This window comes from Galeopterus variegatus, unplaced genomic scaffold (assembly GCF_000696425.1).
Source record: "Galeopterus variegatus unplaced genomic scaffold, G_variegatus-3.0.2 Scaffold3044, whole genome shotgun sequence".
Lineage (NCBI taxonomy): Eukaryota > Metazoa > Chordata > Mammalia > Dermoptera > Cynocephalidae > Galeopterus > Galeopterus variegatus.
In genome coordinates, this window is record NW_007729155.1 from 71,651 (window position 1) to 97,439 (window position 25,789).

The 25,789-nt window shown below is 40.7% G+C and overlaps 2 protein-coding genes across 4 annotated transcripts in view; one reads left to right on the plus strand and one right to left on the minus strand.

Moving 5' to 3' along the window:
- Positions 1-5,865: 5,865 nt before the first annotated feature.
- Positions 5,866-23,476, plus strand: MINA (MYC induced nuclear antigen). 3 transcript variants are annotated; one of them, XM_008583794.1, is made up of 9 exons: positions 5,866-6,336; positions 11,175-11,294; positions 12,407-12,535; positions 16,093-16,196; positions 17,705-17,807; positions 18,770-18,941; positions 20,696-20,784; positions 22,441-22,530; positions 22,988-23,476. In XM_008583794.1, exons 1-9 carry the CDS (start codon positions 5,905-5,907, stop codon positions 23,144-23,146), a joined length of 1,398 nt encoding a protein of 465 aa, XP_008582016.1. In that variant the 5' UTR covers positions 5,866-5,904; the 3' UTR covers positions 23,147-23,476. The 3 variants fall into 3 exon arrangements, with proteins under 3 accessions (XP_008582016.1, XP_008582018.1, XP_008582019.1); XM_008583796.1 differs by having other exon boundaries at positions 18,773-18,941; XM_008583797.1 differs by lacking the exon at positions 22,441-22,530.
- The window catches only part of CRYBG3 (beta-gamma crystallin domain containing 3), a gene marked incomplete at its 5' end in the record, with an annotated part of 87,057 nt that continues 84,672 nt past the window's right edge, over positions 23,405-25,789 (minus strand). Inside the window, one exon of the mRNA XM_008583798.1 lies at positions 23,405-25,182. Within this exon, the coding sequence (XP_008582020.1) occupies positions 25,094-25,182 (89 nt within the window). The remainder of the gene's footprint in view (positions 25,183-25,789) is intronic.

Below are 25,789 nucleotides of genomic sequence, written 5' to 3' on the forward strand. Positions count from 1 at the left end.
GGCTGGGAGCCTCCGTTCGGCCGGGCCTGCTGGCGCTGATGGTCCCCGGACCGGGGAGGCGCGCTGACGCGCTACTTGTCCTCGGAGACCGGGCACGTGTGGATGCGCCGGGTCTGGCGCGGCCCGGATCTAGGGGTAGGGTCGCGAATGTCTGGGGCACGGAGAGAAGCACACGTGCTCGGCCTGTGGTCCGGAGACCTGGGACAAGCGCGTGGAGAGCTGGGCGGCTTGGCAGGGAAGGGGGTGCCGCCTCGGCCCGGCTGGGCGGGGCCGTCCGAGGGAGCGCGGCCCGAGACCGGCTTCACTGCTGGGAAAGCGGCAGGTCGAGTGTGGGCAGAGGGGCCCGCTTCTGACTTCAAACTTCCAGCCTGCGCTTCCAGTTCATTCGTTGATCAATTCGATTGGACAACGGCATACCGGCAGCGGAGTTGTCCAACAGGTTAATAAGACACAGTTGCTCACTGTGTTTTCAGGAAGCATAGGGAGCCAGAGGATCTGAGCTCACCAATTAGCTGTAAATTTAGCGCCAGGCGTTTCACTTCACTTGGTTCACCTTTGAAAGTAGCCTGAGTTAACTCAGATTCTTCCACCATCCCTTGGATGGTTTTTGCCTTCCGGGCATCCTTGGTAAGGTCGTGGTCACCAACGTACGTTATGGAGGTACACTCATTTTCTCTCTCAAATAAAACTAAAAAAATAACTGTCAGTCACAGCTTTAGGTCAACAGAAGAACCAATTCAATCTCTGGGTTGATAAAAATAGATAATAATTTCTGTGGGCTGAAAAACATTTTAAATCAGCATGGGCAACCTCATTAGGCAATACGACCTCGTTAGTCATCCTTCTGTATCCATGGAGGATTGGTTGCAGGACCCCCCTTGTGGATACCAAACTCCACAGGTGCTCAAATCGTTGACATGAAATGGCATAGCGTTTGCATGTAACCTATGCACATACTTCTGTATACTTTAAATCATCTCTGGGTTAGTTATAATAGTACAGTGCATATGCTATGTAAATAGTTGTTCTGTATTGTTTTTTATTTGTATTATTTTTATTACTTTTTTTCCCTGAATATTTTCGATCCACAGTTGATTGAATCCAGAGATGTAGAACCCATGGATACGGAGGGCCAACTGTATATATAATTTCTGACAGATGTGCATGTTTAATTGTGCTGAGCTCGACTACGGTCCTCTGTGTTAGTGGATCTAAAATTCACCTTGAGAACTTAACTATATTAATGCAGATTTCTGGGCTCCAGCCACCAGAAGTGGCACTCTGGTGAGACTGATATGGGGCCCAGGAATTTTCATGTTAAGCTTGCTGGTGATTGTGGACTTTCTGTAAAACACTGCTCAGGAGAAGTAAAGACACTCACACCTCCCTCCCTTGGTTGATAATAACTACTGATGTCTACGATGTCTTTCGGCTCTTAGAATACCTGTTGAATACCTAAGTAACAGCTGCCATCCAAAGAATAAGCCACACTGCACTAACCACCTGTTTCCCCCCTAACTTGTTCTTAAGGCCGTTGATTTTTTGTTTGTTTGTTTTATCTTAAATTGTATACAGACAAAAGATGCAAAAGTGAAAAACAGTAGATTTAGTAAACATGTCTTGAAGACCTCCTGTGTGCCAGACTCTGCTATGCTCTGGCAATATATAAATTCCTTCAAGAAGCTGTGTTATGGCTTCTTGTCATTAAATATTACTATAGAAAAAGTGGTTAGGACACCTTAAAAATACACTATATATTTGTTGGCTGTAGAGCTTATCTGTGGGGCAGTTACCAAAGTATGAACCATATATCTTTTCTTTTGACTTAAGCTTTTTCCATTTTATTGCACATAGTCAACTCCAATTGAAAATGATTGCTTTTCAAAAGCTTGCTTTTTTTTCTCTAGTAGCTTTGTAGAAACGTTAACTTCTGTTTGGGTGGTCTGTGAGGTTTATAAGCAGGCTTATGTTGGCTGTGCTATTCTGTTTCTTGGATTCTAAAACGTGCTTTTTTACTTTTAACTGTCTTCGGAAATTGTGATGCAGCTTAGGATTTTTGTTTGTTTAATGTGGTAGGGTATGTCATCTCTTCTCCCCTCCCTCCTCGAGAAGCCATTAAAAGGAATGATTGTCTTACGTTACAATAAGAGTAGTGTGAGAATGAGAGAAATAGTGTATTTGCCCAGTAACCTCTAAACTAGATTTCAGTTAACTCAGCCTCAAATCATTTCAACATGAACATTAGAGAAACATTAAATGATGTAACTTTTGGCAGTGTAAGTAGTGAAGTTTATATTCTAACAAAAGCATTTGCTATGCAGTATTGGGATTTATTTTGTTAGTGATTGTAGATGGGAAACATTCTTTAAGTGATTTTATTTTGGCTTAAGTATTTTGTGCACTTTGTTTAGCCACACTTCCTGGTGAATGTGCTTACGCTGCATTCGTACATTATGCTTAAAGAAAAGCCTTTTCATTTGCATCTTCCTGCTGCTCACACCCCTTACATAAATTTTAAACTGTCCACTTGTGAGGGATAAGAGAAGATGTGGGGCTGAATATAAAATTACTTTATAGTCCGTTTTGTGTTGCTATAACAGAACACCTGAGACTGGGTAATTTATAAAGGAAAGAGGTTTATTTGCCTTACGATTCTGGGACAGCTGCATCTGGCGTGGGACTCAGGCTGCTTCTACTCATGGCGGAAAGTGGCAGGCAGCTGGCAGGTACAAGCAGATCACATGGTAAGAGGAAGCAAGAGGGAGAGAGAAGGTGCCAGGGTCTTTGTAAGCAACGAGCTCTCACGGGAACTAATTGAGCTAGAAGTCACTCATTAATCCCCCATCCCCCAGGGAGAGCATTAATCCATTCATGAGGTATCCACCCCCATGACTCAATCAGTTTCCAACACTGCCACATTGGAGATCAAATTTCCACATGAGTTTTGGAGGGGACAGCACATCCAGACTCCATCAGGTACCTTTAGTGATACAAACCTAATAAGCTAATCTAACATTTAGTTTCTAAAAATTCAATGTGAGCAGTGTATTGGGGTCCCCAAGACCATCTGTATTAGTCCATTTCTGTTGCTTATAAAATACCTGAAACTGGGTTATTTATAAGAAACAGTATTTATTGCTTATAGTTTTGGAGGCTGGGAAGTCCAAAGTCCAGGGAACATATCAGAAGAGAGCTTTATTGGTGGGTAGTGACTCTTCACAGCAAAGCAGGATGCCACGTTGGCAAATGGTGGAAGCAGAGAGAGCTAACTCCTTGCTCCTTTTAAAGCCCTCACAACTACACCTGTGACCACCATTAAACCATACAATCTAATCACCTCTTCAAGGTCCCACCTTTCAACTACAATAATAACATTTCCCACCTTCTTAACACTGTTACAGTGGGGACCAAGCCTCAGTGAGTTTGGAGGGACATCCAGTCCACAGCACCATCTAGGTTCAGTAATTTGCTTGGAGGACTCTGAGCTGATCATGCTGGGGAGACCAGACACAAGGTTCCAAGGGTTTTCTCCCAGTGAAGTGGCACTAGAGATGTTTAATTGCTGCAGCAGCTAGTTGTGTCAACTGTGTGAAATGTTGCCAACCCGGGAAGTTCATTAGAGGCCCAGGGTTTTTTGGGGGGCTGGTCACATAGGCAGCTTCTGCCTGCCACGTACCAGAATTCCATATCCCAGAAGGAAAGCAGATGCTCGGTATAAACTGTATTGTTTGTACATTTTAAGGTAGTGAGCCACTCCTATCAGTTAATGGACCTCGGGCTGCTTCTACTTCTCGGTATAAACTGTATTGTTTGTACATTTTAAGGTAGTGAGCCACTCCTATCAGTTAATGGTGGTGGGCACCCCCGCAAAATCTAAGTTCCCAGATGTCAGCCACAGGCTGGCCTTTCAAATTATAGCTGTCAAGCCTGCTGTCGTAACTCTTTTGCACAAGCAGTGCTCCTTATGAATCTGTTTTCATATCTCCTAGTATTTCTGTATTACTTCAGAGTTCCAAGTACTGGCAGTGCTTTGTCTCACTGAAGCTTTTTTTCATTGATCTTTAAGTTGGTCTTTTTGACTTAAAAGGAAGAGGAAATATTTTCAGAAAATATGTCTCATATCTTAAAACACTAAAGTTTATCAAATTGTATTAGTTTTCCACCATGGTCCTGTGTTTCCTTACCAAAAGCACTTGATCTTTTGAAAGAACTGAGCTGTTTCTGGGTATGAAATTTAGAAGCTTAACTGAGATCATTAGAGAGTTTTATATTTAGACTTTTCTACTTCCTAATTTGTTCAGTTTACAACTGGATTGCATTCTAAAGGTTCTTAAATAAATTGGTTGTTGTAATGTGTCACACGTTATTCTAGGATGCTTACTTCCCAGGCCAGACCACTAATTCTGCTTAGTCTACAGTGTAGCTGAAATACCGCTTAGTTATAATGACAAAAGAGCAGAAAACGGTATTCTTGCAATTCAGAAATAAAATAGGAAACCATAACATTTGTAATAGATAAGTCACTGGTCTTTGGGAAAATTAGGTTTTTTATAAGCAGTGGTTTCTTAACCTTCTGGGGGGGAGACAGGGATAGATTCCCTTCTCAGAAAAAAACAAAACAAAAAAAAATAAGTACGTCAAAATAGATTTTTGCTTCTCAGGAAATCTATGGAATCTGAATTATCGTTCTTGAACCCAGGCTGGGGAGACTTTACATTGTGTGACAGTAGTTATGGTTTGGGGTGGTTCTGAGAGAAGCTTGGAAACACTGGGAGTGTTGCTCCTCTTGGTCCTCAGAAGCGTATCATGTTCCATCAGCATCCGTGTCCCCTGGGAGCTTGGTAGAAATACAGAACCTCTCTGGTCTAGTGAGTCAAAATCTGTATTTTGGCATGATGCCCAGGTGATCTGTGATTATGGTGTTTAAATTTGGAGAAGAGGGATGTTAGGTTAATGATGTTATTTTATTATATCTCATTTCAGTTAAAAGATTTACAGCTTTTTGAAGATTTGGTCTATAGATATTTCTAGCCTTCACTTTTTGGCCCCTAAGTAGCTTTTTTAATGAGGGAGGGGTTCTGATAAAGTGGCAGTTTTCAGGAATAAGCTCAGATTGGGAAGCGAGGAGGTTCAGGTGTTGGTGAGGAGACAGGATCAGGCAGCTTCTTGCTCCAGCCACCAGGTGACACCACTGGTCCAGGGCACTGTGGTTTCCTCCTGAACAGCAGTTGAGGGTGGTGCCTTGGTGAGGAGCACCTGGGAGTGGGCAACTGTGGGTTGTTCTTCGGTCAAGTGTTTGTTACTCAGAAAACATCTAATTAGAGTTGGGACCTGGTCTGATTGCAGCCACATTCAAGATTTTTGACTTTGCTTTGTCAATGGCCACAGACAAAACCTATGACTAGGAACTGCTGAGACAGTTGAATGGTTTAGTTTGGAATAATTATCTCTCCTAATAAACAGTGAATTCCATGACTTAGTGCTTATGTCCAAGAAAATTATGTTTTCCTTTAGATGAATATGTAATCTGAGTGGTGGTTGAGGCCGACTCATATCTTGGAAGAAATGGCATTGGCTTAAGGCTGTCTCATACCCTGGAAAATTCCATGACTTAGTGCTTATGTCCAAGAAAATTATGTTTTCCTTTAGATGAATATGTAATCTGAGTGGTCGTTGAGGCCGACTCATATCTTGGAAGAAATGGCATTGGCTTAAGGCTGTCTCATACCCTGGAGGAAGTAGCATTGCCTTATGAAGAACTCTCATGAAGGCGTAATGGTCATGCAAGCTGTGTGTGTATGATCCACTAACATCAACACTGGCACTCCTGCAAACCTAATCACGTGTGTTTTGTTCTTTTGGCAGGCTTGCGTTTCCTCACAGCTTTGTCTTGAAGACAGAACGATGCCAAAGAAAGCAAAGCCTGCAGGGAACGAGAAGAAAGAGGGGCCTCTTCCCTATAAGCAGGCAAAGGTGGAAGCAGTTGGTGGGCCTTCCACTTTAAACTTTGACAGCCCCAGTGATCTCTTTGAAAGCTTAATCTCACCCATCAAGATAGAGACTTTTTTCAAGGAATTCTGGGAGCAGAAGCCCCTTCTCATTCAGAGAGATGATCCTTCACTGGCCACATATTACCAGTCCCTGTTCAGGCTAACAGATCTGAAGAGTCTGTGCAGCCAGGGTATGTACTACGGAAGAGATGTGAATGTCTGCCGGTGTGTCAATGGGAAGAAGAAGGTTTTAAATAAAGATGGCAAAGCACACTTTCTTCAGCTGAGAAAAGATTTTGATCAGAAAAGGGCAACAATTCAATTTCACCAACCTCAGAGATTTAAGGTAACAGGTTTTCCCGTTGCAGAATCCTCATACATACTAAGGTGCTGACATTTGGCCAGATCAGCTCAAAGGTGAAAATGTGGTATGATGATGATCAGCCTCTTGCCCGTTTGAGAAGGCGTAGCACCTATTTGGTCTTTAAATGCATTCTAACTTAGGAAATTCTATGTTATCTTTTGGGTAAACTATTAGAATCTGCAACAACTCAGGGTGGATATTGTTGGGTATCGCTGAGCTACAAAAACTAAATTATGTTTCAAGTTTATAAAGGTTTTAAAGTAGCACTACACTTCCAAGAACTAGTTCTGTGGGCTGGTTTATGTTTTTGTTATTGGTAGACTTTTCTATTTGGTTTGTCCCTTCACTATAATTTAAGGCATGATAGCATCAAGGTAGTAATTTTTCTTGAAGTTGCTTCCCTTTACTGCCTATGTCTACTTAAGTAGAGGCTTCAGAGCCGTGACAAGATCACATACCAGATGCGTGTTTAAGAAAGAAGCTTCATACTTATTAACAGCCAAACGATGACATTGAGGGATGGGATCCTGGTACTGCTCCTGGGGAGGCAGTCGTAGGTAGTGGATAGCTTTGATTTGTGAGTCCAGGGGACTGCCCAATTTTTAAAATTTATTCTGCATCAGTGACTGACATGTGAAAAATAGTTTGCCTCCTCTCAATTTCCGCATTTATAAAATGCAGACTTAGGATGAGCTAATCTGCTTTCCTAGAGGTTGATTTTTAAAATTTATTCTGCATCAGTGACTGACATGTGAAAAATAGTTTGCCTCCTCTGTTCTCAATTTCCGCATTTATAAAATGCAGACTTAGGATGAGCTAATCTGCTTTCCTAGAGGTTTGAGATCTTTACGTGACAGATGGCCCAGATCAGCTGAGGGCCTGTTCTGAGTTTTAGGTAAAGTTTTATCTCTATACAGAAACTGCCTTCTGTGACCCATGGCTGAATGAAAAGGGCAGCATGGGAGAAGAAAATGAGGTGTTCGTGAGGCTCCTGAGGGGAGTGGATTCTGGCTGTATCAGTGGCTTCTGGGGCTCTGTCATCAGTTACCAATAATGTTTCCCATGATGTAACTCGAGTTGGCTTGTTAGATCCCATAGGCCTCATGTGGTGAGTGCCCTTCCCTTTCCTGTTCATACTCTGGATGACGTATAAGCACTTTTAGATTTTTCAGGACAAGTCTTGATCCCAAGTTATTCCATGTCAGCAACCATAAGAAGTTGAAATGTACCTGAAATGCCATCTTTTTGGCCCCAGCACCAAAAAGAATTTATAAACTTGCCAGATCAAGTCATGATTTGAATTCAGAAAATATGGACACAGTGGATAAAGTGCTTCTCTCTGAGTTAGTCCTTGACTCTACCTGGCTAGAAGTAGCACTTTGAAGAGTGGTTTTTAGAAGCCTAAGAACTATGAATGTAAATGAATTCAGTGAGGTTGATCACATGTAATTTGGTCACAGACCATTAGGAAGTTATTATTTGGCATATGTGTGATGTCCTCTGTGGCTGTCATTTCTGTACTTTAGAATCATCTCCCCAGGGTTCTTTTCTGTTTGTCTTCTTAAGCCAGGCACATTCCTCTGGGATTCCCACTGGCCAAGAACCTATTTCCTTTGCCCTGTTGACTCTACTCTTTGCTTTGGCTGGGTTTATTAAAGCAGGCAGGGTGAGCCTTCTCAGCGCAAATGCAGTGCCCAGGCTGGACTAGGATGCACACTTTTTTTCTTTTTCTTTCCACCACCAGTACTCAAGAGACCTATAAGCTGTAGGAGCTCACACTCTTATACTGGAAGCTGGGTTCAAAGAACTATGTACAAGGAGAGTCAGTGTTGTGTATTTTTTAGGAATGCGCATGTTAACATCAGAATAGGAAAAGTCTGGAGATAGTTCATCATTGGCCAGGTTGAGAGACTGTTAGAATGGACAGTTAGCACTTTGTTTATCGGGTCTCAGACTATGCACAGCTTATTTGGCTTGTTAGTCTAGAAATGAGTAAGGAAATAACCAGAGTCATAAGAAGGTGCTCCCCACCTGCTTTGGGCAATCCATATATGAAAAGTCTGGGGGAGGGGAGTTATCACAATTATTCGCATTTTACATAGCACGTTAGAGTTCACCAAATACTTTCACATGATATTAACTTTTGAACCTTCCAACAGACATGTGAAATAGGTAGGGCAGCCACTGTGGTCTACATTTTATATGTGAAAAAACTGCAGTTCACAGATGTGACTTTTTTATAGTTATTTTGAGTTGGTAAGCATTCTAACTACAAATTTAAGGTATTTTCCTTCCATACTTTGAAAGATTTAAATTGAAATGTAGTAGGGCTTTTGTGAGTTTATGTTTGCCTGTCTTTAGGCATACGTATGGGTTTCTGGTCACAGCCATGCTATTCAGTTTTGATTCTGTGGGGTAGGTCAGTGGAGAGAGGAGGTTGTACCTGGCCAGGAGAGAGACTTCCCTTTCTCTCTTTCACTGTTCTGTGTTCTCCTCAGCATCTCCAGACATAGTTGGGAGTCATGTGGTAAAGGAGAACACAGATTTCAGGAGCCTTGTTTGTGTTTGAGTCAATGTTGATGAAACAGTAACACTTGTATACTGCTTTGCAATTTAAATAGGATTTCACACAAGTTGTTTTATGCTGCTCCCCACAGTCTTAGGTGGGAGTGGTAGTATCTTCATCTTACAAATAAAGTAACCAAAGTCACCTTGCTTGTAGCTATAACTTGGACTGAGGTAGTTTGACTACAAATCTCTTTTTAGTAGGCTACAGTTGTCAGATTCAGAAGCTAAAGGCCCAGTTGAAATGGAAAAATTGTACAAATTAATAGCATTTCGGTACCTTTGAGAGGAAAAGAGACATATATTCATCAGTTACAGACCTTGGTGCTTGAGTTAGGAACCGTAAAGTCACCTATACCGTCCTGAAAGACCTCTTAGGTGAAATGGAAAAATTATACAAATTAATAGCATTTCGGTACCTTTGAGAGGAAAAGAGACATATATTCATCAGTTATAGACCTTGGTGCTTGAGTTAGGAACCGTAAAGTCACCTATACCGTCCTGAAAGACCTCTTAGGTCATCAGAGAGAGAGAGAAGCCCTGGTTTTCTAATAGTTCCAGTTACCGTAAAAATGTAATTACAGAGCCAGGTCCTGCTGTCCTCTGCGTGAAATAAATTGGGTTCCTTGGGACCTCTGTTGACTCTTTGGAGCTATTCAGATGCCATTAAATTATTCTTCCTCTGAGATCTATAAAAAGAGAAGCCCAGTGGTTTATATAAAAATATCTCCCAAAGCTTTTTCATACTGACCCATTTCTTTCATACTTGACATTTTTAATACTATGGATCCTTTTTCAGTCCAGTGGTAGAATTGACTTCCAAGCTGTGGTTATGGTTTACTCAGCAAATATTTTAATATGTTGTAATGTCTTCTATATGCCAGGCACTGTTCATTCATATGCTTAAAACTTTGGACTCTTTAATGTCCTTTGGGATTTGTCTTTTCTTAAATTATCTTAAAGGTATGGACTCTGGAGCCAGACTGCCTGGATTTGAATTCCAGCTTCATCATTTACTGGTTGTGTGTTCTCGTGCCTCAGTTTCCTCATCTGTAAACTGAAGATAAGGATAGTACCCACCTTGCGAGACCAGGTTGCTGTGAGGGATACAGGATTAATACGTATAAAGCAATTAGAAACGGTGCCTGGCACATAGGAAGTGCTAATCTCTTCATAGCCTGATACTACCTCCCTTTTTCTCATTTGCCTTGGGAAAATCAGATTTCTTTTTTTCTTGTAGGAATATGTGGCTCCTTGTCTCTAGGCCCCCCAGTCTGACTTACACCCTGAAGAGTTGATTAGTGACTGAGGAGAGGGAAAATTCCTAGGCCCTGTTCTTCCTTCTCTGTCTATACCCTCTTCCTAGGTTATCTTTCCTGCTCCCGTTGCTTTTAATATCCATTTTGTGAAGGCATTTTCTAAATGTAAATCTTCAGCCCTGAACTTCAGGTGTACTTATAATCCTCTTCACATGGGGGTCTAAGCATCTCAAACTTCACATTTCTGATATAACTTTTAATATCCATTTTGTGAAGGCATTTTCTAAATGTAAATCTTCAGCCCTGAACTTCAAGTGTACTTATAATCCTCTTCACATGGGGGTCTAAGCATCTCAAACTTCACATTTCTGATATAGAACTCTTTTTTTTTCCTCTTGAAAAATTTTTTGGCAAGTCTTTCTCATATCAGTAAATGGAAGCTAATTGCCCAAATCAAAAACCCATGAGTTTTTTTTTTTTTTTTTTTTTTACTCTTCTCATTTCCGTACCCCTGTGTATTTAGTCCATCAGCGAATCCTATCAATGCTACTTCCAAAGTACGCCTCTACTTTTCTATTTCTCCATCCTTCCACCACCCTGGTCATTTCTTGCCTGGTCTGCTGCCTCAGTAACTTCCAGACTAGTTTCCCTTACTTGTGCTCTTGATTTTCTACAACCTGTTCTCCACACAGTGGCAAGAGTGAACTTTTAAAAATGTAAATTGGATCATGTCATTCTCCTGCATAAAATCCTTCATGATTCCCAAGTGCCTGCCTTGCCAATCTCTCATGTGTCTGCTCATATCTTTTCTATAGTGTTTCTGTGCTAAAAAGGAAAATTCTAGAGGGCAGAGTGTTAGCTCTTTCACTGCTTAATTCCCAGTACCTGGCATATAATAGTGGTGCAGAAAAGACTTCTTAAGTGAACAACAACATGTTCTTCCTCTCATTTCTAACATATTTTTACTGTTCTCCTACCCCTTTCTTTTTTTTAAAGGATGAGCTTTGGAGGATCCAGGAGAAGCTGGAATGTTATTTTGGCTCCTTGGTTGGCTCAAATGTATACATAACCCCAGCAGGATCTCAGGGCCTGCCGCCCCATTACGATGATGTCGAGGTAAGAGAGGAAGAAAATTGCCCAGCATGGGGAAGAATGAGTTGCTAGTTATCAGGGTTAGTTTACATTTTCTAAGGCTCTTAGGCCAGGTCTATGTCCTCTCTTCTTTGCATTCTCCAGAGATCTTGATCTCATCTAAATGTGGGCCAAAATAAATTCCACCAAACTGGTTTCCTGCTCCTTCTCAAAGGGAGAGGTTGTTTCCAACCTCACTAATATAAAGAGCCACACATTCCTTTGAAACAGGTATTTATTGAATTTATCTACAGGAAAATATGAGTGGCTTTTTCTTTAATTTTACGAAGTATGGTTTTTAATAAGGTGAGGTCACAAATAATTCTTACATCTGCTTTCATTTTGTTCTTTTTCAGTAGCTGCCAAAGATATATATATATATTTTCCATTTGTGAAAATCTTGGGGCAGCTTGAATGAAGGTCATGGTTTCACTTAAGCACTGGCACCCTGACAAGTGTTGATTTCATTCTCATGTGGCTTCCAAAAAAAGTTAAGTCTTTGGCTTAGGTATTTCATAGTTTTATTTTTGTGCTAATACAAGGTGTGAACACAGAGCTACTATGAAAAAGTCCCTTTTTTCTCTTTTGAGAGCAATTTGATATTGATACATTTTTCAGAAGTGTTTTAAAAAATATTTTAGTAGAGCATTAAAATATCTTTGGCTGAATAAAGAATAAAAAATTTGAAGTTTTCATATCTGCCAAAGCCCTTTCAATAGTCAGGATTTTAGATATTCAGTAATATCTGAAGCATGGCTTTTCTGTCAGAGATTATGAGCTTTTAGCTGTTTGATAGAAGATTTAAAGGAATGAGATGGTGGGATATAAAGAACTCAGCAAGGCTCTAAGAAAGTGAAAAGAATGAATACCTATCCAGTATCAGGATTCATGATAACCTGTTTTTAAAAATGAACATCAGTAGTGGAAACTTATTATTTAAGTGTAGAGTGACATGCATTTCTAATCTTTCATTTTTGCTTTTTATCCAAAACTTGTAATTCATCTAAGCCCTTGGAGGGCTAGCATTATGTGAGGACTTTGCCACATCAGTTGTTAGGAAGCTTTCTGACACTCCCAGGTGTTGTGGTTCTCTGTAGGTTTTCATCCTTCAGCTGGAGGGAGAGAAACACTGGCGCCTCTACCACCCCACCGTGCCCCTGGCACGGGAGTATAGCGTGGAGGCCGAGGACAGGATCGGCAGGCCAACACACGAGTTCACATTGAAGGTACGGGTTGACCATTGTGGGTACATTTTCTGAGCGGTTTTCTCTGTTGCTGGGACAAGTTGCAGTTCAAGGTGTAGAGTTTGTGTTACGGTTCCCAGGGGAAGGTATCCATGGATCTCTGAGCAGGCTGGCCCTCATTGCAGTCAGCTGGCACATGTAGCTTCTGAAGGAGTCTTGGTGGCCTGTACTTGGAGAATTGAGCTAGGGAAATATTGAGTTCATTTTCCAAATAACCGTCTCCATGTATGATCCAAGTTCAACAGGAATAAGTTGAATTCAGTGAACCACTGACTTCTCTAGAGTAAAAGTGGAAGGTTTAGCCTTGGGCAGCCTTTTCCACATTGAAAACAGCAGTCAGCATGGAGCTCTAAGTTGCTTGGACAGAGCACATGCAGGGATCCATAAGTTTTTTTGTTGCTAAAATTCCAGTATGACCCGTTTTCCTCCTGATTATGCAGCAGACTGTCTTTGTATCTCCCTTCCTTCCTCCTGCATATGGTCGCCAGAATAGTAATTATGAAAGCTCTAGAGGATTCCTCCTCCAGTGAGCCAGGTGGCTTGATGAGCTGGTTCCTTGGCATATTGCTGCTGAGAAAAATCTGTCTTTGAGCTGTTAGCCTGGATGGGAACATAGTCAGTCCCCAGCAAGAGAGGTTTTTGAGAAAAAATCTTAAAGGGATAGGAATAGCTGTATAATTAAACTTTATACGCTTTCATAAAAAAAATTCGTTTAATTTCCTTCAGTGGTAATAAAATAATAGTTAATTCAAACTATTCTACTCCCCAGCAAGAGAGGTTTTTGAGAAAAAATCTTAAAGGGATAGGAATAGCTGTATAATTAAACTTTATACGCTTTCATAAAAAAAAATTCGTTTAATTTCCTTCAGTGGTAATAAAATAATAGTTAATTCAAACTATTCTAAAGATTCTCCCAACCTGATATATTTTTTATATAGTTATTGTTTTTGTATTTCTTGCATTTTAAAGTTATAATTGGTGTCTAATTCTTACTCAGTGCCCTGTATGTCTGTCTTGATTTTAAAATCTTTGCCTGCCTGCCAATAACTGAGAAACAATCTCCCGTTTAAGGATGGGTGCCTATATTATAAGGGACTTAAATAAACAGCAGTCATCAAACTATGGCTCATGGGCCAAAAATCTGGCCTGCTGCCTCTTGTTGTAAATAAAGTTTATTGTAACACATCCACACCCATTCCTTAATGTATCGTCTGTAGCTGTGTTCACTTAGCACCAGCAGAGTTGACTGTTGCCACAGAGACCACTTAGTGCATAACCAAAAATATTTACTATCTTTATATTGGGCATTCCCAGAAGGAGTTTGCCATCCCCTTCTCTTAGTGGAGCATGTTTATGTAGACTCTTGGCTGATTATTTTTAAGGTAAAGGCTAAGCCATCTGTGGTCTCCGAGGCCAGGGCTGAGTTCTTCAGGCTGACAATTTGGCTACTTTCCCTGCTCAAGAAGGTCAGGCTTCCTTCCTAGTGGCCTCAAGTGAAGAGGGTGTGGATTCTTTGCATTGTTGCTGCAGGACTTGGAGGAGGTTGGGCAGATGCCCATTTAACACTCATTGAACACACAGTTCATTAGGAGAAGCCCTGAGTCTCCTAGAAGGAGAAAGATAGCATTGTGCAGTATATTGTTTTTCAAGTGTGTACACGTGTATACATGTAAGGTTTTAACCAGTGGACCTCTTCCAGTGAAGTCTTGCGTAAATGCCCAATATGTGAAATAGAAAAGCTGAGGGAGGTACTGTGGTTGGGTGCTGGTTATGGGGACAGTAATGAGGTCTGGAGCCCTTGTCACCCTTCTCCCCCCCTCCCAGTGGCAGCCTGTGTAGTAGCGCATCTGCAAAACCTGGGAACTCAGGGTGAAGACCACCCTGTGATGGAAACACCACTCTGTGTGGGCTCACAAGGCCTGGGCTTGAATTCAGCTGCTGTCACTTACTAGCTGCACATCCTTGGGCGAGTTATTTATCTAAGTCTCAGTTTCCTCATTATTAAAATGGAGATCTTAATGTTTACCTTGCAGGCTGTAAGGATTGAAAAATACTATTTTGATGCTTCTTTTACAATAAAATTACTTAGAAGAGGTATCTGTATGTCTGTTTAATTTTCCTATTGCTGCTTATCAAATTACCACAACCTCAGTGGACTACACAAAATTATCTGGAGATCAGAAGGCCAAAAAGGGTCTCAATGGTGTTGGCAGGACTGCATTCCTCTAGGAATCTCTAGGGGAAGATCTGCTTCCTTGCCTTTCCAGCAAGGGATGGGGGGCGTTGATCAAATGTTTGTAGAATGAACAAAATATAGGTATGTGAGGGCCTCACTCAGGGGCTGGCACAGAGACAGTAAATGATATTTACAGTTACCAGTAAAGCATTTATTTACTTGAAGTACTGTCAGTTTGGTGTCATTCAGGGCAAATTAGCAACCAAGATGGCTCTTATCAATATGTATAATTGTATATTGTCTCTTGCTTTGAAGAAAATCTTAAAAAGATTTTTTAAGCTGATATTTCTTGAGCTCTTTCTCCAGGGCTCATGCTTTTAAGCAGTGAGCTAGATGGCTTCCTGCAGTTGCAGAGGAGAGATGAATGGCACACAAGATTCCCTCTCCTCACCTTAGGCAATTACTAAACAGTGTTTTGGTCTAGGTGGGATTAGGCAGGTGGTAGTTCAGGGCAGGGGTAATTTGAGGAGAATATTTCTGTCCAGTGGCTTGGGAGAGAAAAGGGATAGGGTGGAGGAGGCCCAAATGCCCAAGAAAATGACTGCTCTTTAGTTACGTCTGTTTTTTTAGGTTCAAATAATGGTTGTATAGTTTTTCATCCATTTGTCCAAACGTTCATTGAGCCTATGTTGTGTGCTAGGTGCTTTGCTACGATAGGCTCTAGGAAACACAAGATGGGTAGGGTATAGAACCAGCAGAGAAGCTCAAAAGTCATCACGGGGTGGAGGGACTGGCAGGTAAAATAATATGTTACAACCACATGCCCACCTTTGCCCCAATAGCTTTGGGACCAGCATCTCCTTTAATATTCAAAATAATTCTATGGAGGTTTGGGACTACTTCCTCCGTTTTACAGATAAAGAAACTGAGGCTTTGTGTAGGTAAGTAAATTGCCCAAGTCACCAACCAGTGAGTGGCAGCATCTGTATGACTCCAGTGCTCCTCCTCTTACCCACTGCAGAAGTGGAGAGGGAGTGAGCAGGCTTCCTAGGCACGGGATGTCACCTTCCTGGATTCCTCAGTGCAGGCAGTGTAGTTGCAGGTGTATCTGGTCTGAGCTTGAGAATACAGATGCTGACTTCAGGCACTGAAAGCTTCTCGTGGGTTGTGGTTCACAGCAACAGGCTCATGGACACAGCCTAGAAGCTAGATACCACCTGAGCTCAGCATACAGAACACACCTGGAAGTAGTAATTTCTAGAATGGAGAACTGAACTCAAAGCCTATGTTTATCTCCTTAAAGAGGAATGAGAAGGTATACTTCTTTTTAACTCCTGGCCCCCTTTTCTCTTTCTTCCTTTAGCCAGGTGATTTGTTGTACTTTCCCAGAGGAACCATTCATCAAGCGGACACTCCTCCGGGACTGGCCCACTCTACTCACGTGACCATCAGCACCTACCAGAACAAGTAAACACTCTGCCTCCCAGCCCAGCAGCACCCTAGGGCAGCTCTGAGTTGTGGCCATGGCAGCCACATTCAGGAAGGACTTGACAGAGTTGGCCACTACCCTGGGTTTTCTGTCTCCCTTGTGGACTTCCATATTCCTTTGGTGTTCCATGTGTGTGACTGTCCCATCTGGACTTCCTTCTGGGAATGTCATGAATCTGACTCTACGAAGGTACTTCAAAAAGTTCATGGAAAAATTAAATAGTACAAATCCTCCCATGAACTTTCTGAAGACTCCTCATATTTAGGAAACTGGGAGTTGCTCAAATAAAAAGTCCTATAGTTTGGAAAGAAAAAAAAAAACTATAGCTGTGGGTATGTTGATGTGTTAGTGATGCAGGCTGGGCTCAGTCTCTTTTTTGTAAATTTTTTTTTATTGTATAAAATATGTTTAACATCAAATATGCCATTTTAAACCATTTTTAAGTGTACAATTTGTTGGCATGAATTACATTCACACTGCTGTGCAACCATCACCATTATCTGTTTCCAAAACATTTTCAATACCCACAACAGAAACTGTAGCCATCGAAACCTCTTGGTCTCTTTTAAGGTTTCCAGTTTTTACAGTCTGTGAAATTAAAGGAGGAAAGGCATTCTGGAACAGTGGGAGCTAAAAGCACACATGCTGCATGTCCCGTTTCAGTGAGCGTCTCATCACATGATGGGAACTGGGTGGCAGTGCTGTGTGAGTTATTTCCAAAGAGTAGCAACCTTGCTGGTCAGAATCAAGTTGAAAAGCACTCGTTCATTTATTTAGCAAGCATGCACTAGACACTGTGCTGGCTGCTGGTAGTTCAAGCCTTGTACTGAAGGGGCTTTGAGAGAGCTTATGCTTTAGAAATGCTGGAAGGAGGGCAGATATACATGTAAATAGTTACCAAACAGTGTGGTAAATTTTATCATTAAGTTTGCAGAGGAGACACTTGTAGCACAGAGGAATGCTTTTAGCTAAGCTGAAATGCTTTTAGCTAAGCATCCGAGAAGGAGGAAAATGTAACATTTAATTGTTCAAATAATTACACAGTCCAGAGATCTTGCTGTTACCCTAAATGTATTGCTTTTGGATATTTTGCACGTAAAATTTTTGTCTAGGTCCTATAATGAGAGTTAAAATTTCCTGTGAAGCTCTCACAATAGACATTGTGTAAAAAAATTTGGTCCCTTGAACTTTCTTTTTTATGACAGTATGATTAGTTTTCTGGTATCTCTAAAAGAAATCATGAATGAAGCCTAGTTTCCCACCTTTAAATCTCTGAGTGTCTACAAATGGCGAGGGATGGAAGCATTGTGGTTGACAAAGGTCTTAAGTGTTTATGCAGAGTAATGTGAAATTAATTGAACTCCAAATGCCTGGGCAGGGAAGTTGGAACCCAATTTGCAGCTTTTGGCTTTATTAGTAATTAGCATTTTATATATATTTTGTATGCATTCACTGTTTTTGTTGTTTTTTATGGTGCATGTTGTAGCTCATGGGGAGATTTCCTTTTGGACACCATTTCGGGGCTTGTGTTTGATACTGCAAAGGAAGACGTGGAGTTCCGGGCTGGCATACCCCGGCAGCTGCTCCTGGTAAGGAGTAAAGGCAGGTGGGAATGATGGGTGTTAGCTGCAGCCCCGGCCAGCTGAAGCCCCACCTCCTACGGACCCTAGGATCCTTCTTCCCAGATGGGTCAAGCTTGTCTCCTGTGTTGTCCTGCTGAGCTGTGGGATTTGCAGGATGAATGGAGTGCTGCTTGTTATGTGGCATCCAAAGAACTGCAGGTGTTATGCACATGGCTGTCTGTATTTCACAGGTGCAGTAGCAGGCATTATGGGAATGTTGGCTGAATAATGGTTGAATAAATAATATGGCCAGGAGACCTGTAGATTCAGCACACAACTTACTAGTAAGACCGTGCTCAGCCAGTGAGCACTGTGAGTGCACCGGTTATCCCTATATAGGATCCGAATCCGCGGCGGGAGCGCTGCTGCGCTCTCAGCGCCACACTTTCCCGAGTGCGCCACAGGCTCGGCCCTATTTGGTTAGTTTTGAGAAGATGAGTGAATTAGTGCTGAGTGGAGCAAAGGTTGCTTTCACAGCCCGCGGCGGGAGCGCTGCTGCGCTCTCAGCGCCACACTTTCCCGAGTGCGCCACAGGCTCGGCCCTGTTTGGTTAGTTTTGAGAAGATGAGTGAATTAGTGCTGAGTGGAGCAAAGGTTGCTTTCACAGTCTGGAGCAGTCACCCTAGGACAGTGACTTCCTTTCCAACAGGCATAGCCCAGGCTGTACTATATTTCCGAGGATCCCTCTCACCAGGCAAAATCCTTTTTTTTTTTTTTGCAAATAATAGGCACCACAAGATGAACAATGTTACAAGAAAGTAATGGGATATTGTTCCTAAGGGCTCAGGTTGTCCCTTCCCCACTCACCTCCCTCCTTGGAATGACATGGATTTATCTTGGTTGGTGGTTACGCATACTACTGTGGGGACTGACCTGGGCAGTAAGAGTTTTGCTGGGGTCTGGACAAGGACTCACTTCTGTGTTTCTAGCAGGAAGAAACTACAACTGTTGCAACAAGAAGATTGAGTGGCTTTCTGAGGACGCTTGCAGACCGGCTAGAGGGCACCAAACAACTGCTTTCATCAGATATGAAGAAGGATTTTGTTATACACAGACTCCCCCCATACTATGTGGGAGATGGAGCAGAGCTATCTACACCAGGTAGAGCTTGCTTCTTTCTTCTAGGTGGTTAGAAACTAATGTGGGATATTTGAGCTTTCCTGGGTAGGCTCCTCTTTGAGTAGATAGAAAGTATGAAACATTTTAATATGAACGTGGACTAAGATCTATCCTTTGTGTGTATTGTTCTACTTGAACATTGAAATAGTCTTGTTGGAATTAACGCAGGGATGGGTGAAATGTGGCCATCAGCAGGTGAAATACAAGAATGCTCAAGGTTGTCACTGACCTTCCCCAGGTCAAAGGAGTCTAATTTATGACAGATTTAGGCTGCAAATGACATGTCACACTTCTGGATGTATGTATGTCATTATCCTGTGGCAAAGACCACTGGGAACATGTTCCTGAACTCAGACAAAGTTGTATTTATTGACTTGCTGCAATGGGGAAGACTGCACACTGTTGGAAACTGTGGTACATCTCAGTAAAAGTGTGCTAGAAAAGATTTATAGGATTTGGGCTTGAGTTAGGTAATTTTAGAGAGGGTGCAAGGAAGCAGAGCATTGCTCTGGATTGAAGCTGTCAGGAAATAGGAGGGATTCTATGATTGGGTCTCTTCTAAATCTTGTCTAGTAGACAGGAGGGATGTATGAAGCTAAAGTTATCATTGGTAAAGCAGCAGCAGTCACTCATATTAGCCCTCATAGGAGAAGTTTGTCATTGTTGTGGTTTGGACAATGTTCTTATTTTTGCTTGAGTTTGGACATGAAGATGGAGTGGTGTTGGTTTTGTCTTTAAACATCATGGTCACAGAGTGGTCTTGTCTGATGTTAGTGTTCTGTGAAATGGTCTGTGTTCAACAGGAGAACACCAAGACTTACCTATGACTGCCAGGCCAGCTCTCAGGCTGTTTTTCTCCGTGGGGTTGAGTGAGAAGAGTATTTTTACTAAGTCTTATTCATCACTAGCTGAGAGCCACTGAAGTAGATAAACTATAATGTCTCTTCTAACACTGCTTCTATATACATTTTTATTCCAGTCTTTGGAGGGTTTAAAATTTGTTTTCGATTGAATCTATTCAAAATAGCAAATGTTTTATCAGCACATTTTAATCTTTAGCAGAACAGTTTGCTGAGTACTAGCTTATAGCCAGGATATTTTGTCTAATGTTTTTCTTGTCTTAACCATTATATTCAATAAAGTTATGATCCCTCAAGACTCTTTCCCCACCCAGATGACCCAGTAAGGCTAGCCTGTTTTAAGTGGCTGTTTCTTTACTAAGTTAAACCCAGTTTAGAAAAGAGTAGATTGTTTTTTCTATGAACTTTATTAGATGGCTTTTATAGGACACTGTGCTTGAATGATATAGACTGAATATTTTGCCAGGGTCACACAAGTAGTAATTGGTGGGGTGGTGCAGTTTGAACTCAGGTAGTCTTTCCAGCATCCACATGTAGAGCAAGAAGCTTGTTTCATGCAGAAGGCACCATGACCCTACCTATTGTGACAGCTACTGTGCTTTGATGGTATTATTTATATTTATCTCATGTACTTAACTTACATTGTTATTTATCTTATTGTCTGTCTTCAATATAAGAATGAGCTCCATAAGGATGTAAACTATAGTTTTAATATTGTAAGGTAAACTAATACTTGAGTGGGAGAGGGTGCTCGTGTTTGGATTTACCTGCAAATTGCTAATAAATGTGTTTTCTAAATAATTGCACCTACCAACAAGTTTGAATCTGACGGTTTCCTTTTCTGAATGCTGGCTTTCTTTCCTTGGGGTTTTCTAGGTGGAAAGTTACCAAGGTTGGACAGCATAGTGAGACTGCAGTTTAAAGATCACATCGTCCTCACGGTAGGGCTGGATCAGGATCGAACTGTGAGTATCCAGAGGGGAGATTGCCTCTCTTCTTGGGATTTTATCACAGGCCTCAGGTTATCAGATTAACCACTGGGCCCTGCCCTTCTCATTTGAGAATCTATCTGTGTTCACAGTTTAATGTCATCTTTTCAGGTCATATAATGCCTAAATTTCACTGTTCCGGTTCCAAATTTTCCTGCCTATTAGGCATTTGTGGGCCTGCCCTCATCCCCAGAGAACCCTCCTTCATTTTCCGTATGTAGGTATTAATTTCTAGTCTTTGCTGTTGCTGGGGCAACTGCACACCCTGTTCATGAGTCTCCCTACCTCAGTCCCTCTCCAGTTTCTACACTGTGCAGATCTTTATATGTGGTTTTGTTGATGGTTCTTCTCCTTCAGCTTTATCCTGTAGATCATGGAGAACAAAATCTACATTCTGCCACCTTGCCATCTAGCCCAGCTATTCCAAGAACTGGCTGATTATGGAATCAGCTGGAAAGCTTTTTAAAATTATAAATTCCTGGCTTCATCTGGTCTGCGTTGGAGCCTCTGTACCTATGTTTTTATAAGACTGCCTGTACAATCCTGAGGACCTTGGGAACTATCCCATACCCTATGGTTTCACCTTGTTTCTTCTAATCAACTCTTTTGGCAGATACTCCATAGATGATTGAAAGGGATTAGAGGGGCACTTACATGTCTCCATAACCAGCTTGTGCCAGCCATCAGGGCCGGACCAGGAGAGGACTGGTGTATTATATATATAAAACCTCAAAAATACACACTCCCACATCCTTATAAAAAACAAATATCTTAGTATACAATCCTGAGGACCTTGGGAACTATCCCATACCCTATGGTTTCACCTTGTTTCTCCTAATCAACTCTTTTGGCAGATACTCCATAGATGATTGAAAGGGATTAGAGGGGCACTTATATGTCTCCATAACCAGCTTGTGCCAGCCATCAGGGCCGGACCAGGAGAGGACTGGTGTACTATATATATAAAACCTCAAAAATACACACTCCCACATCCTTATAAAAAACAAATATCTTAGTTATTCTGATAACCAGTCAGTTTGACCCTCTGTGTCAAGCCAGGGTTTTTGGCCCTTATCTGAGAGGTGACAAGGAATGACTAAAGACTCTGGAAGAGATGATAAACTGTATTGTGTAGGGTGAGGAGTGAAGGGAAGAAACCATTTAGGAGGCTACTGTAATTGGAATAGTTTTTTACGGATCACACAGCTGGTATTTCTCTAGTTAATCATTCCATGGTGTTCATAATTTGTCAGTTTATACCTAGGAATGTCAAAATTTGTGATGCAGAAAAGACAGTGCAGGTAAGATTAAAAGAAGAAACTCAGTGTTTCGTTGATTTGTTGATATATAAATGGTTACTTTTTCATTATAAATCAAGTTCTTGAAGATGCTCTACCAGGTAGCACTCTAGCTGTTTTAGCTTTTAAAAAATGACTTAGAGTGTCCATTAATTGATGCTAATGAACATAGTGTGTATGTACACACAAACCCCAAAACTTTTTTGCCAAAAAGATTCTTTATTCGGATTTTACTTGAGGACCAAGGCTTTAAGATTTCTCTTGGTGTTGGACTATTGGAAAATCCTCATACTGTTGAAGACCTCAATATTTTGTTGATGACTTTTTTTTAAAGGATGAAATGCAAGAAAAGATGGTTTACATCTATCATTCCTTAAAGAACAGGAGAGAGAGACATATGATGGGAAACGAGGAGGAAACAGAGGTTTGTTTCTGTGATTTGGGTGGTAGCTGAGAAGAATTGATTACTTTTGATTTATAGGTAGATGTGCTGTTTATGGCTGCATGTGGACTTAACATTTCACATGATTGACAGAGCCCTTGCATGAGGATGATTAAGTCAGACAATTCTGTGACACACATACACCAGTTTTAACACATACTAGCTAGGACCTGTAGCCTTATAGGATATAGTAAGTCTGAAGCATTTCAAATAACTGATATCACTTATTACATAAATTAGAATGCCTTTCATGGATTCTTAGCTTTTATATGGGAGTTGGCAAGTTTTATAAGTTATCTAATTATAGTTTATGGAAATAGCTTCATACTTGTGAAGGGTATCAAAAATAATGATGGATTGGATTGTGGAAGTTTATATGAAAATGCCACTTCAATGACATTAAGTAGTATATTTTTGACTAAATTTATTCTTTTTTCAGTCTCATGGACTTCGCTTTCCTTTCTCACATATGGATGCACTGCAGCAAATTTGGAACAGTTCGGCTATTTCTGTCAAGGACCTGAAACTTACTACAGACGAGGAAAAGGAAAGCTTGGTATTATCCCTCTGGACAGAATGTTTAATTCAAGTAATCTAGTGCCTTTGCAGAATCAAATATCTACTATTTTGTGTGCACATGTTAAGAGAAAAGTGAAGATTTAAGTGTTCGGTAGCCCCTCTTGTTTTGAGTCAATGTACTGGGTAGGAGGAATAGCTACACACATAAACCAAGGAAAATTCAAAGTTCCTTACCTGTATATCCACTAACATGAGACTCACCTGTTATAGGGTCCATATATACTAACAGGAAGAAAGAACGGCATACCACTAAGTATCCCAAAAAGTGACCACCCCATACTTTTAACAAGTTTATTTAATTCAGTGTGGTAGGAAAGGCACAAACTCCAATAAATCATTTAGAATTAAATGTTGTTAACCTGGCTTTATCTTTGTTCTTTGGAAGAAACAAGTTCTTTAGAGAGCTTCCTTGGCTCTAGAAAAATTTTATAAACAGTTAACATGAAGAAGAAAAATTTTTAACTTGGTTTTTTACAGTGAAAATATACATATCTTTGTGTATACATAGACCCCACCCCCATTAAAATAAAGTTATCCCTGTAACATAAGTTTCATTAAATAATACTGCCACTCCAATGAGGAACATTCAACATCTATGGACAGCAGGGAGTTTTACAGATGCTGCTTAAAATATGACAAGAGAAGAACCTGAGATTGGAGGGAAAAAAACCCCCAAATATTTACATGGAAAGACCAAGTCTATAAAAAATACTCAAAATAGTAGGTCTTTAAGTTTAAACTATTCACTGTCATTTTACATTCTAAAGTGCATATAAGTTGATATTTTAAATATCACTGGAGAATTTAACATTTCTATCTAAAACTAGAGCATTTCCTTGCTCTCTGACAAAAGTTGGGGATGAAAGGAACAGTTGTCTTGATGTAAGTTTAAATCCAACTCAGGAAGGACAATGCTTGTTAATTGTGCAGTTAAAGATGGTAAAGATTACTGGAAACTAAGTCAAAGATGATGTCCTACCTGATTTTGCTTAAATGAATGCAAGTGAAAAACTGAGTTTTCTATCATTTGGTAGAGAAATCAACTCCATCTTTATTTGCAAAGTAAGATGGTAAGGTCAGGGCTCAAATACTACTTCATTTTAATTTGAAGATTTGAGATTTCCCTTTGCTTCAGGCAGACAGTATAAGAGTAGGCAATTTTTTCTTTAAGTGACATAGTCTTTATAAACACTTACTTCTCCTTGAGGACAGATCAGGCAAAATTTAGGGTGAGGTCTCAGCACCAGGGTAGGTAACCAGTCTTTTCGCCTAAAGGGATGTCTTTGTTAACAGAGTGCAAGATTGGCCATAGGTTATTTGTACTTTTTTAGTTTAAAGGACTGAGGAAAGAATAGAAAGAGAAAATACTCCCAGTATTTGTGCTTTTTTCCTAACAAAGCTGAGGTCCCTCTCTTGAGTCAGTTACAAGTATAAATACTTATGGGGTGCTTCAGTTAGTTAGAAAAGCCTCAGTACAGAAACTTTAAGGTTTATCTAAATAGCAGCTTATTAAGGTTAATTAAATACGTTTTTCAGGTATTGCTAAAAATTACTCATCTTTTTGCAAAAGTTTGACTTGACCTATAGGAATTTTTCCCCTGTGCTTTGCACACATACAAGCATCTAGTAGGATATTAATAATATAATATTACGGATAATAATACGGGGTGGGTGACCAGTGTCCTGTAATGGGCTATCAGGAATAGGATTCATGTGGTAGATAGGAAAATACAGACTTCAGCAAACTTGCTCACCATAACTAGAGATCAATCAGGAATAGAACCTTTCCCAGAAATCATAACATTGTCTTCATAGGAACATGGAATAACTGGCAAGAATATTTTGAGCTTTTCCATTGTTAACAGCAGTCGTCTTGGAGCTTGGGGAAGAAGTTCATTCTGCTCAGTGATCCAGGACTGGAGGACAGTAGCTTCCTTTGCTCTTCCTATGGGTGCTGTTGATTCTCTCACAATATTTCAATGTCCCATTTCTGTGTTTCTTCTCCCTCTACGGGCTGATTTACAATTACATAAGTTTTGTCACAATAATTTCCTCCTAAAATAGGAATCCCAAAAGAAATGATTATTTGCTCATTGAGGTGCTTAGCGATTTCACTATTTTCACAAGCTTTTGTTCAGCCCACTGGATAGATAAATATGTCATTTACAAATTGGTCTGCAATGGGAAACAGTTTGAACAGAGTTAGTCATTATTCACTTCAAACTGGACTTTATTATGGCTCAAACTGAAAAACTAAAAGGTGTGATACATGATTTGTGTAAGCAGTGTGGCCCAGAAATAAGACACTTTGGAACAAAGTGCCGAGAACTCTGGCTGAATGTCAGGTACTGTTACTCTGTTTTTGTTTCTACACCAACAGTAGCTGTGACTAACCCAGTTAAAGCAACAGCCATGAATAATACTGCCCCTGACCTTGCTGCATTCAAGAACAAGGTTAATTGATATCTACCATAAATCTTAGGGGGCTTTTACAGACCATGGCAATTCATGGCAAAAAGTTAGATGTTTCTAAGAAATAGATGACATTTATTTTATGGTTTATGATGGTTCAAATTGAGAATCGTTCTCAGAGTTCATGTGGCAAAAATTTTACAACTGTACAAATCAACGAAAACCTTCTTAGACTTTGTTGTTAGGCTTT

Excerpts from the sequence above, each read along its gene's own strand:
- MINA (XM_008583794.1), top strand. The coding sequence starts at position 5,905 with ATGCCAAAGAAAGCAAAGCCTGCAGGGAACGAGAAGAAAGAGGGGCCT. Across the intron at positions 12,536-16,092 it reads CACACGAGTTCACATTGAAG|CCAGGTGATTTGTTGTACTT; the intron begins GTACGGGTTGAC and ends TTCTTCCTTTAG. Across the intron at positions 17,808-18,769 it reads TACCCCGGCAGCTGCTCCTG|CAGGAAGAAACTACAACTGT; the intron begins GTAAGGAGTAAA and ends CTGTGTTTCTAG.